Consider the following 11,054-nt stretch of genomic DNA (forward strand, 5'->3'; position numbering starts at 1 on the left):
TCACCAGCTTGCATAGTCAAGCTTGGGAAATTATAACGCGGTTTGAACGTTCTCATTTCCCCTCATCTCTCCCAAACCACATGAAAACGGAACACAAAGCCTTCCTTTCGCCATGTTCAAGAAGAAACCCACTGTAAGTTGTTCAAGCCTACCCCTCATGGTCATCCATTATCACGCTCTGGCCCGCACCACCGAACGTCTTCCTTGCTAACATAGAAAAACTACAGTTCAAACCACTCTCCCCTCTCCGCTCTTCTGACCGGCGGAAGATAGCAGACCAGATTATCCAACAATTCAAAATCGAAATACCCACCACCCCCGCTGCCCCTTCGAAAGAGGAACACCCTGAGGTCCCGCAAAATGATGCCGCAACCAGCCTTACGGCGCTCCGCAAATCCCTTCTCCCAGAGAATACCATGTCCGCGCGGTTTGTGACTACCGCAGGACCCGATCTGACTCCTGTCCAGGGCACGGTCTATGTCGGTTCACATGCTGACGGTGGCGACGAGCGAATTCTCTGGGTACGCCCGGAGCAAGGTGCAGGCACTGATGGACGTCTATATCCTACGGTCTATACACTATGGCACCACCCGCACCTCGTCCCTTTATTGCATACCCCAAGCCTAGTGATGGATAAGCTATACGGGGGCGCAGATCTGATGACTCCAGGCTTAGCCAATGGGCCACCGTTTCCTGAGCGGGCAGTCAAGGGGGAAATAGTCGCGGTCGCGAGCTTGGCGAAGCCTAGTGTGCCGACGTTCGTGGGTGTGTGCGAAATCGACGTGGCTGGGCTAGGCCAGGTGCAGGGGGCGAAGGGACATGCTGTTAAAGGGGTGACGTGGGAAGGGGATGAGCTGTGGAGTTGGGGTACTCTGGGAAGACCCGGTCAGCCGTCGCCGGAGCATATTGATGGTTGGCTGGATGATGGCACCAGAGTGGAAAAGGATTTCGAAGAATTGAGGTTGGAAGATGAGAAAGGTGATGTTGATGTCGACGGTGAGGAAGAAGGCGGTGTATCGCTGGGTGGGGATAAAGCGGAGGAAAACAACGCGATCCCAGAGGAACAATTGCAGGAACCGACTACCAAAGGTATGGTTTTTTTTTTTTTTTTTTTTTTTTTTTTTTTCCCTCAGCTTTGTTGCACGGGTATACGGATATGGAAATCTAACTGCTATGCAGAAATTGAGGCGGTATTTCACAACGCATTCCTCTATTGCCTTTACCAACATAAAATTGACAACCCATCCACACCCCACCATGGAATTGCATTACCTATCCAAGCGTCTTTCTTGATATCTAACCTGATAACGCCATTCCTACCAATATTCTCACCTCATCAAGCTCAATTTTATAATATTAAAAAGACATCGTGGAAGAATGTGAAGAAATTCATCAAGCATCTTGACAAGGAAAAGCTGGTTAAAGCTAAAGACCGCAGCGGCGGCGAGACGATAATTTTGGATGTGGATTTTGATGACACCCGAGTTGTCAATTTCGTTCCATATAAACTTCCCAAAAAGAATAGCTCAGAAAGTGCTGCCAAATCTATTTCGTTGGGAGGAAATGACAAAGATTCTTCAACGGGGCAGTCATTCACCGTGAAAACACTATATCGACCAAGCGGAAAACTTACCCCCGTCTTATTCCCGCCGTTGTCGAACAGCGATGTGAATAACTACTACACGACCGCTGACGTTTCAAAACGACTCAACGATTATCTCACAGCCCAAGACCCTCCCATAATCTCCCCCACGAACCCACGCATTATATCCCTCAACCCATTCATCAGCAACACCATCCTCTCCTCCTCCGCCGATGATCTCGCAATTCTCAAACGCGGCACCGTCCAACGTGATGCCATCCTCCGGCGCCTCCTCGAAGACCCTTCGCTCTGCGCCCCTTATCACGCCATGCTGAAGCCCGGCCAGACGCTCCACGACGTGAAGCCAAAGGCAGGCCCTGGCCCCAAAGTCACAGTGACCATCGAGCGGCGCACGGGCTCAAAGGTGGTTACCAAGATTACCGGCTTAGAACCTTTCGGTGCCACGCCGCAGCTGTTGGCGGATGAGCTGCAGAAGAAGTGCTCGAGTAGCACGAGCGTTTCGCAGGCCGTGGGAGCGGCGAAGGGGGTGATGAGTGTGTTGGTTCAGGGCGATCATCGGAAACTTGTGGAAGCTGCGCTGGCTAATCGGGGGGTGAAGTCTCAGTGGATAGAGATTGTTGATAAGTCTCAAAAGAAGGGAGGCAGAGGAAACTGAAGATTCTGGGTGGTTTTGAGCGGATATATATATAGCGTATTTATGCAGATTATATATATCTTTGAATGACCGGGGATTGGAGCATTCTAGCCCTGTTTCATGATAAATTCAATGTTTCGTAGAGGGGTTTAAGGAGATGTACTGTACCCTTGATTTTGGGGTTTTGTTACAGTAAACAGGAGGCTCATTATATTTGCTACAGGCTTTGTACTCCGTACATGTACAGTAACTTACATATAACGGCCCTGAACCAACCTTAGCCGCTTGAGTTGATGCGCTGTGGCTGCCCTAACGGCCATGTTCACGTGAGGTAAGCCCCAACGTCGTCCCTAGCGTTGACCGGGGATATTTCAACATTTCAATCGCGCATGCTTAAATTATCTACATATATCTACTATGCATAACAAATTTAGCCATATGCGTTTTATTCTTGTAAAAGTCTAGACAGATCCGTCCTGAGCATCGAACTCGAGCTCTCGAGCGATCACTTTTTGCCCTCCGCCTCGATCGGATCTTGGCAATACTAAGCTTTGGAAATGTCACACGGAGCCAATTCAGCTTCGCGCTCCTTTCGTGCCCGCGCGGTAATATTGGCCTTTGGTTACTCATGTTTGAGGCTGCTGTACATTTGCTAACTTCTGTGTTTTAGTGCGAAAATTGTCGGCTGAGAAAGGTGCGATATTTCTAATTTCAGTACGCGTCTTACCGCAAGGGTCGTATGAGGTTGAGGGAACCCAACTTCCCTTCAAAGGAGCTAATGGAGTGAGTTCTAATTGGAGTCGGTCTAACATTTTCATTCAGATCAAATGTGACAAAGCCATTCCATGTTCCAGCTGCGGCACACTCGGCATCCCCTGCCAGGCCGCATCTTCAAGGCTAACAGAACGGCCTCGCGCTCCTCCAACCAACCAGCATGCCAGCCATCAGAATGCCGCTTCAGGGGCTTCCGGCATTAACCAAGCCAGCGAGAGAAACTGGGAGCTGATAGAAGACCGCCTTTCTGCGGTCGAAAAGAGCATTCAAGAGTTGTCACATCGTTCTGCCCCCGGTTCTGTGAATTCGTTAGACCATCATTCACCCTCCATATCCACCCAGTCGTCGTTGGAGATAACGACAGCTGCATTTGAAGGACAATCGTCCTTTGGTAGTGCAACGTTGCTAGCCAAGAAGGCTGCAGATATATCCGTTGCAAGAGTCCCCGGGAGCAAACTCGACGAGAACGTCTATAGAGCCCTCCTCTCGCTAAAAAGTAACCTAGATAAGCACCATCCATCTCCGCGTTCTTCTGAATCGACGGAAACTGCAAGCACAGCCGCATCGAATCTAAATCTGCCTCCGGTGGCCTTCGTAATTTCTCTCATCAGGAGAGTCAAAGGTTTGAACGAAGCCTAAAACCTCGCCGGAGAGAAAATTTGAGCAGCTAATATGACATCCAGAGCAACCGCCGTTCTTTCTTGTGAACAACTCTTGGAGAGATTACCTCCAGATCGAAAAACTATGTCAGAAAGTTTACTTTCCTTCTGAACCGATCACCGCAGGGTCAATTACCCTTATGCATGGTTTGCTTTATTTCATCATTCGGGACTACATGCACAGTGGGGACAGTTCGCTGTCTCAATCTGATTGCACCCTATATGCAGACATTTGTGAGAAAAGCTTTGTGCAGGGTTTGAAATCTTACGAAATGTTTGTCGGCCCGACCCTTGAAAAGGTCCAGGCTCTGCTCATTGGGGTAAGTTCCCATTCACACTCCCTTGCTGCCAGGCCCTGGCTAATTGTTCGCTCGTCAAAACAGGTTATTAAGTGTCAGGATGAATCAAATCACCCGCTTTGCTGGACATATCTGTCAATCGCATTTGATATGTGTCAAAGCATGGGATATCACAGCAATTCGGAATTGAAAAACGATCCTTTCCCCGTTGCGGAGGAGAAGCGACACGTTTTCTGGAGATTGTACATGATCGACAAAAACCTCTCTCTTAACCTTGGCCGCACATCACATTTTCAAGACCATGATATCGATTGCGGAGTATTCATACCGTCAACTGACCCCCATCAAAGCCCTTGGGATCTAATGGCTCATGTGATCATTAAATTTTCAGCTATTCAGGGCCGAGTGTATGACAGGCTATATTCTGTTTCAGCATCGCAATCGTCACCGGAGGAAAAAATGCGGGTGATGGAACAGTTGTCTATCGAGCTGATTGAAGTGCGAAATGAACTCCTCAGGGTATGCAAGCTTACGCTCTCTCATCTGTCCTCCGTAGCTCCCTATTGATAACATTTATAGATCGACGTCAGTGGTGGCTATTATGCGGATTCATTGCAGGGAATGGCGGCCTGCGCTGAATTCATCACCTATTCAGTTTTAACCGTCATATACCGCGCCCAGATGTCGCCGAATGCTATGTCTATAAGTTCCAAGTGTTTAGAGGCAGCCAAGCTCGGTCTACAGAGTCACCTAAAGTGCTTTTCCTACTTCAGTGAACGCAAAAGCCACAAGCAGGCTGAATACGTAACCTGGTTAGCCGCCCTTAATTGAATTTCCAGATACAAGGTACTAAAAACGACCATTAACTGTAACTAGGATCCTTCTCTACCCTTCCTTCACCCCGTTCGTCATCGTCTTCACCCACGCAATTGCCGCCGGAGACTTAGAGGAGCTCTCCCTACTCAAAGAAACCGTCGGCTCGCTCGAACTGGTTAAGGATCTTTCCCGCGGCTCCCAACATCTCTACGAGATATGCAAAGCATTCCTCACCATTGCCCAGTCCTTGATTGATTCTCAACTAACCCTGAACGGCCTCGAACACCAAGACGACGGCTCGCTTGTACTACCTTTTATGACGGATGGCCAGACCCAGATCACTTTCCCGGATATCCCCTGGCCAGAAGATATGCACGATTTTAACATGGACAGTGCTGATATTTCTGTCTTTTTGAATGATTTCCTTGGTACGAACAGGCCCGGGACAGATATGCTCAGCTTGAACCTTACGTAACCGCGTAGCGGTCTCAAAGTTCCATTACCCCCCCCCCCCGGGGTCCCCGGGGGCTCAAGGGATATGGCTGCAGGCAAACCATGAGGTGTTGCTGCGTGCCCCGGATTGGACCAGAATGTCAAATCTACCTACCGAGTTCTTACGTCGGGCCAATGGCCTAAAAACCCTGGATTCAATTTCTGCGTATAACGATATATAAATCGCCTCCAATGTATCACTATAGTTTACAATTCCCTTTCCCTTCTCGAGACATTTTCAAAACCATCAACGGTATGTGTACCGCTTTTAATAGAATTATTTAATTAACATTTCCTCCATACAGTACATGAAATGAACAACTCAAAGCGAAGGCAAGATACAATCATCAAATGCTGTCAGTTCTCCTCCCTGCGCGTGGTTTCCACAACAACGTAAAGCCAGCTGAAAACATCCATGGAATACCATTCTTCACCTTCGCTCTGAGCCGGGTGTATACCGCCATTTAGATGACATACTTTGCCCAAAAATTAGCTTCAGTTAATGTCACCAACAGAGTTTTTGGATTACTTACCGGAATAAATAGATACGGAACGCGGCGTTCATACTCCTCCCAAGCTGCGCCATATTTTGCGCGGCAGCGATGGATATTCCTTCGAGCCCGATGGATGATCATCACGGTGAAAAATACCGGATAGAACCAAGGGAAAGGCGAGTTAAACCCGGTAATTAAGCCCCAGCAAAAAGCAAAATAGAAGTCACAGGTGTAATGCAACTTGCGGGCCAGTCCGACTATTGAGAAATTCGCGTGTGAGTTGAAATTGCATGTGCAGCTGATTGGGGGGGAAAAAAGGGGGGGGGAAGGAAAAAGGCACTTACACCATCCACTGCATAAAAGAGAATCTCCTGTCTTGGTGCGGATACATTGTGGGTTTTTGGCAAATTTCCATGGGAGTTGCGGGAATGTTTTGCGATTCACCACGACACCATGTTCCCGCGCCCGGAATCCGTTCTTCTGGCTATTAGCTGTATCCCACACCCAATATACAAAGAGATACGAAGCATAGAGGAATGCCAAGGCCCAAGGCCCCCAGTTGTAGTCTGACGGATTGTTTTGCGCGAGGTATATTGTGCAGTGGCAGTACGTCATTGGGACGCCGGCCATATTCCAGAAGATCAGCAGGAAGCCAAGCTTCTCATGGTACATGTCCCTAACCAGATGCATTAGCTGACATAAAGCGACATAATAATGTCAAGGAACGCAGATGAGAACATACCAGCTGGTGATGATGAGTTCTTCACCCTTTGCGCATGCATTTGCATAAAGGAAATGGGCCATGAGGAGGAACCCGACCTCTCCAGACACATATCCGAGCTGTTCATACTGCCTTAAAGCCGCCCCAAGGGTAAAAAGGAAGAGGAAGTACCACGGGATCCGGACTTCGAGAAACATTTTGATATCCAACAGTCCAAACAAACGTGGATTGAGCTCTGCTCCCATGAAGAGATCGTAAAAGAAAGATCCGGTCATGCGATGTTGCACACCTCTCGCGATGGCCGAGAAGTACGCAACAAATGATAACAGAATCCCAGAGCAGATCGCTACGCTCATTATCGGTCCGAATTCATCGATGAGAGTATACAGCTTGAAGGTTCCTGATACATGCAAACCCACAGCGACTGCAATTGTCAAGTACCACGCCGAGATAGCTGAGCAGTAATAGTCAAGCTGTTTGCCGCCCAAGTGCGGCAGCCGCTTTCCCTTGCCATACACACCAGGGAGCAGAAGATAACCCGCGCCTTCCAGCACCATCAATGTCCAGTATATCGTCCAAGCTTTGCGATGCGGGAACGCATGGGTGTACACGAGATCCACGAGGTGTGCGAGGAACTCCATGAAGCTCTGACCTTCTGCGCGGGAGGGAAATTGGCCGTCGTAGAACGTTGCCCCGATGTACATGTAGTACATGATCAAGGGGGATCCAATCATTATGACGCACGCACCCAACACACCTCCAAATTCAAACTCGGCTTCATCATCGAGTTTGCTCGCGCATGTCCCTGCGTCTTTTGTCGTGCTATCCGGCTGGAGGCCATTGGTTTCCTTCTTGCCCTGGTGAAGCTCACTAAGTTTTGCCAATTCAACATTAGCATACATACACTTGATAACTCGTAATTATTGGAAAGCAAAGTGTTCTGTAGATGGGGAGATGGGTATAGATGCGAGTAAGTAATTACGGGGGTACTGCTAAACGCGTAGTTGTGCAGTACGTACCTCTTGGCCTCCTGAACCGCCATTCTTAATTTTTCTCTTCAAATTGCGCGCCAGAAGCAAAAGGAAAAGAATGCGCCGACACTGCAAAAACGACTAGATAGATAAATATATATCCTGATTCGCGGGTATTTATTTGTTCATGCGCCTTTGGGCTGATAGTTGCAGTCTCCCCCTATCTGTTCCCGGGCGACCGCGGACTCCGTGGATTCCGTGGACTGCGGAAACGGCCCTTGGGATGTGGTCGCTTCTTCGATGCCTTATTTTGAACCGGGGATTTAAATTCAATGGTATCGCCTCAGTAGTAGAGGTTAATCTGCATGGAATATCCAGTTCCTGTGGGGTTGGGAACGCGGATAGATCAATATAAGGAGGCCGCGATATTTTGCTCTCCAATATCCGAGGTTTCCCCGGACGGATTATGTAGTTTTCAAAAAGCACAGCGAGCAGGACAACAAAAAAATATATTAATTTGCCTCATTAACGAATGGACACATTAATTTTAATAAGAAAACGAAAATCTGTGGGAAACGTCCACACATATGTCCTTTAGCAAAAGGCCGTTAGATCTGCGTTTCTCCGATGTCTTGTGGCGCAACACGGAGCTCGATTGGATCCGCCTGCTACTTTTAAGGTTCATCCAAGAGATGTCCAAAACATTGTTATGAGCTCTGCTCTTTTCCTGTGTAGATTGTTGTTTGGACTAATGGCCGTGAGACTTTGAAGGATGGGGTAGGACGAGATCATCATCAACAGATTTCGATTCGGACCATCGGGTTCTGATGAATGGGGGTGGATTTACTGCTTGATATCAACAGGTGCTGAACTCTTTTGCAATAAATATTCCAATAAATATCCAATGTAGCACCAATTGAAGGGATGTCTCCATGGTCACCTTCCCCCCCCACCCAAAAAAAAAAAAGTGTTGGTAGGCAGAGAGAAAAGAGATAAGATGAGACAGAGCACACTGGCTGGTCTGGTCTGGCACAACCGCTGCCGGCTTGCCAATGGCATTCCCACCAAATAAACCGCCAGCCAAGGGCGATTTTCTCTCCATTTTGATATCTCTTCCTCCGACAGGCTGAGTTCAACGGATTTTTGACTGCTTGGCGGGGGGCGGGTAGGAGCATTCCATGGGAACGACATAGGCCGGCCTACGGAGTACAGTCTGCAGTAGGTAGTCTACATATTTTCCAGGTTGGCGTGCAAGGTTCCTCATGTCGTATGGCAAAACATCAGCGGGGAAAAATTGTTAAATTCATAGAAACATGTAGTTATATCAATATATTGTGTAGAGCCGATAATGGGACAATACATAGCTCAATCCATCCCAAGCCTGTTGCTGCGATCCTGTTTGGCACGGCCGATTTTGCGGAGAGTGTCCAGTAGTAATAATGTTGATTCATTGTAGGAGAAAAATTGGCCCAAGTCTCTCCTTGAAGCACGGATTTTTGATGTTGTTGTCTGCCTTGGTCTGCTTGAGCCAATCACTCTCATCAAGGCCACACACACTGTGGCTAAAATATTCGGCTGTGATACGGCGCATGCATGCCTCATTTTTGAGTGTCCAGGCGACAAAAAAAAAGAAAAGAAAGGAAAAGAAAGGAAAAATAAGCAGGTGAGAAAACACCAGTTCGCTGGGTAACTTTTGTGTTGAAGCGGAGGCCAAAACCACTCCACCCGCCCGCAAGGCAGGAAAATTCCCATGGATAGAGAGGCTTCATGAAGCATTCATGAGCTGCTGCAAGATGTACATTTCTGTTCCTCCTTCTGCTTTCTCTCTTTTAACTGAGCAGAATAAATGCCGGAATCAAGGCGATATAGATATGGTGTGGATGCGGTTAGTGTTATGCGAAATAAAAAATAAATCCCAGGAGGTTGGTTCAGTCCTGGCTACTACTGGGGGGGGGGGCCCGGTTTTATTTGAAATTTTGTTCTATCTTGCCAGGATCCCTTTCCCGAGACAACGTTTCTCGGGATGATAAAGATCCCAATCCAGTGGCATTGGCTTCGATCACCGCGCTAGAAACAAAACACCTTTTGTTCTCCGCTACAATCAATTGCTCATGGCAGCAACTCTCGGATGCTGTAGGCATTGCTCAGGAAAGAAGCTACATCGCAACGTGCCACATCATTTGCAACCTACAAAAAGGACCCAACACTCAGGCTCAAACTGTGCGTTTCAATCCAAACCAAACTCGGACAGGCGGTTGCCAACATACTGTGTATACATAATAATTACATGGATGTACGGAGTATTTGCTTGGCCATCCATCGGTAATGATGACACCAAATCAAATCGTTCCCCAGCGGGACGGAAGCGGCCCGCTATGGCCCGATTATCTATCTGCCTCCTTTGTGCGAGGTACGGGTTGGGTTGACATGAAAAGGTTCTACCAACCCATCTCTATATCCTGTTCCATTTTCTCTCTCTCTCTCTCTCTCTCTCTGCGCGAGATAAAAGCACACCTATGCCAGAGTATACTCCATAGCCGTGCTAATAACAGACGTCACAAAGCTGCATACTTACCCGCCAGCTTGGATAGAGCGCGGACCTAAAAACAGAGCAGTGGGGGTGCGGATCGCGGTTATGACAAACATGTTACATGATGTTACATGTACATACATGTGCATACATATACACATAGTATTATAGATATAACATGGACGACAATAACAGGAGAGCAGAGCGGAGTTTCTCTAGCTTATAATTCAGCACTAATTTGGGGTTCAATGGGTTTTTGCAGCAGGCAGCAGGCAGCAGCACACAGACAATTTCAGCAATGGTGCAATGTAGGAAAGAAACAAACAATACAGAGAAAACCAGTAACTTGACAAAATTGATTGCTCAGAATCATGCTCTGATTATTTTTTAACATATATGATAGTTATGCACAGCTTGCAGCACAATCTACACAGATTCAGCTATATCTCATATCATCCAGACAACTTCTTCAGAGTGATTGCTGAACACACAATTTTTGATGTAAATTCCTGCACTGAATCTGAGAGGTGCATGATGAGTGAGAAGAGCATATAGAAGTTTACAAGACTCTGATCAAAAATTCAACTAGTGATATAAAAACATGAAAATGAGTAAAGATGACAGAAGACATGAATTTTGAATTAATGTAATATAATGTGCGAGATTAATTTACATTGACAAGCACCTGTTTGTTCTCTTGTTACTGATAGTATCTAGAGATAAAAGAGAAAAGAAAATAAATAAATCACTCATCAGAAGCAGATTCAGAATAACATAATATAAAGATATATCTCTGATGATTTATCACATCAATTGGAAAATAGAATTATCTGTCTGCATATGTATATATTGCATGTGCTGAATAAACTAATAAATTCTGATAATGATTAGTTACTGTTCATGGCTCTGATCTCTCTCTCTCTTTTCTCTCTAAAATCTCTTCTGGCACTCTCTTCTTAACAGGTTCCACTGTTCAAAAGACCCAGGTGAAAACAGGCAACATATATCAATCAATCAATCATCAAATCAAGCTTGACATGAGAATTAAAGCCAAGAAAGAC

The 11,054-nt window shown here is 46.9% G+C and overlaps 3 protein-coding genes across 3 annotated transcripts; 2 read left to right on the forward strand and 1 right to left on the reverse strand.

Moving 5' to 3' along the window:
• Window positions 1-112: 112 nt before the first annotated feature.
• Window positions 113-2,258, forward strand: BDBG_03551 (translation initiation factor SUI1; the record flags this gene model as incomplete). The annotated part of the gene is made up of 3 exons (XM_002626341.2): window positions 113-133; window positions 228-1,089; window positions 1,180-2,258. The coding sequence occupies 3 exons, from the start codon at window positions 113-115 to the stop codon at window positions 2,256-2,258; spliced, it is 1,962 nt and encodes a 653-aa protein (XP_002626387.1).
• A 536-nt stretch (window positions 2,259-2,794) lies between these two features.
• BDBG_03552 (C6 transcription factor) lies at window positions 2,795-5,260 on the forward strand (the record flags this gene model as incomplete). The annotated part of the gene is made up of 7 exons (XM_031721300.1): window positions 2,795-2,842; window positions 2,908-2,931; window positions 3,060-3,633; window positions 3,695-3,990; window positions 4,054-4,488; window positions 4,549-4,781; window positions 4,846-5,260. 7 exons carry the CDS (start codon window positions 2,795-2,797, stop codon window positions 5,258-5,260), a joined length of 2,025 nt encoding a protein of 674 aa, XP_031577805.1.
• BDBG_03553 (delta24(24(1))-sterol reductase) lies at window positions 5,134-8,410 on the reverse strand. The gene is made up of 5 exons (XM_002626343.2): window positions 7,512-8,410; window positions 6,514-7,362; window positions 6,116-6,447; window positions 5,811-6,028; window positions 5,134-5,753 (listed from the first exon to the last, which is right to left on the reverse strand). Exons 1-5 carry the CDS (start codon window positions 7,532-7,534, stop codon window positions 5,742-5,744), a joined length of 1,434 nt encoding a protein of 477 aa, XP_002626389.1. The 5' UTR covers window positions 7,535-8,410; the 3' UTR covers window positions 5,134-5,741.
• Window positions 8,411-11,054: the final 2,644 nt, after the last annotated feature.

Source organism: Blastomyces gilchristii, assembly GCF_000003855.2.
Source record: "Blastomyces gilchristii SLH14081 genomic scaffold supercont1.5, whole genome shotgun sequence".
NCBI classification, from domain to species: domain Eukaryota; kingdom Fungi; phylum Ascomycota; class Eurotiomycetes; order Onygenales; family Ajellomycetaceae; genus Blastomyces; species Blastomyces gilchristii.

Excerpts from the sequence above, each read along its gene's own strand:
- BDBG_03553 (XM_002626343.2), bottom strand. The coding sequence starts at position 7,534 with ATGGCGGTTCAGGAGGCCAAGAG. Across the intron at positions 7,363-7,511 it reads GCGGTTCAGGAGGCCAAGAG|TGAGCTTCACCAGGGCAAGA; the intron begins GTACGTACTGCA and ends GGCAAAACTTAG. Across the intron at positions 6,448-6,513 it reads GAACTCATCATCACCAGCTG|GGACATGTACCATGAGAAGC; the intron begins GTATGTTCTCAT and ends GCATCTGGTTAG.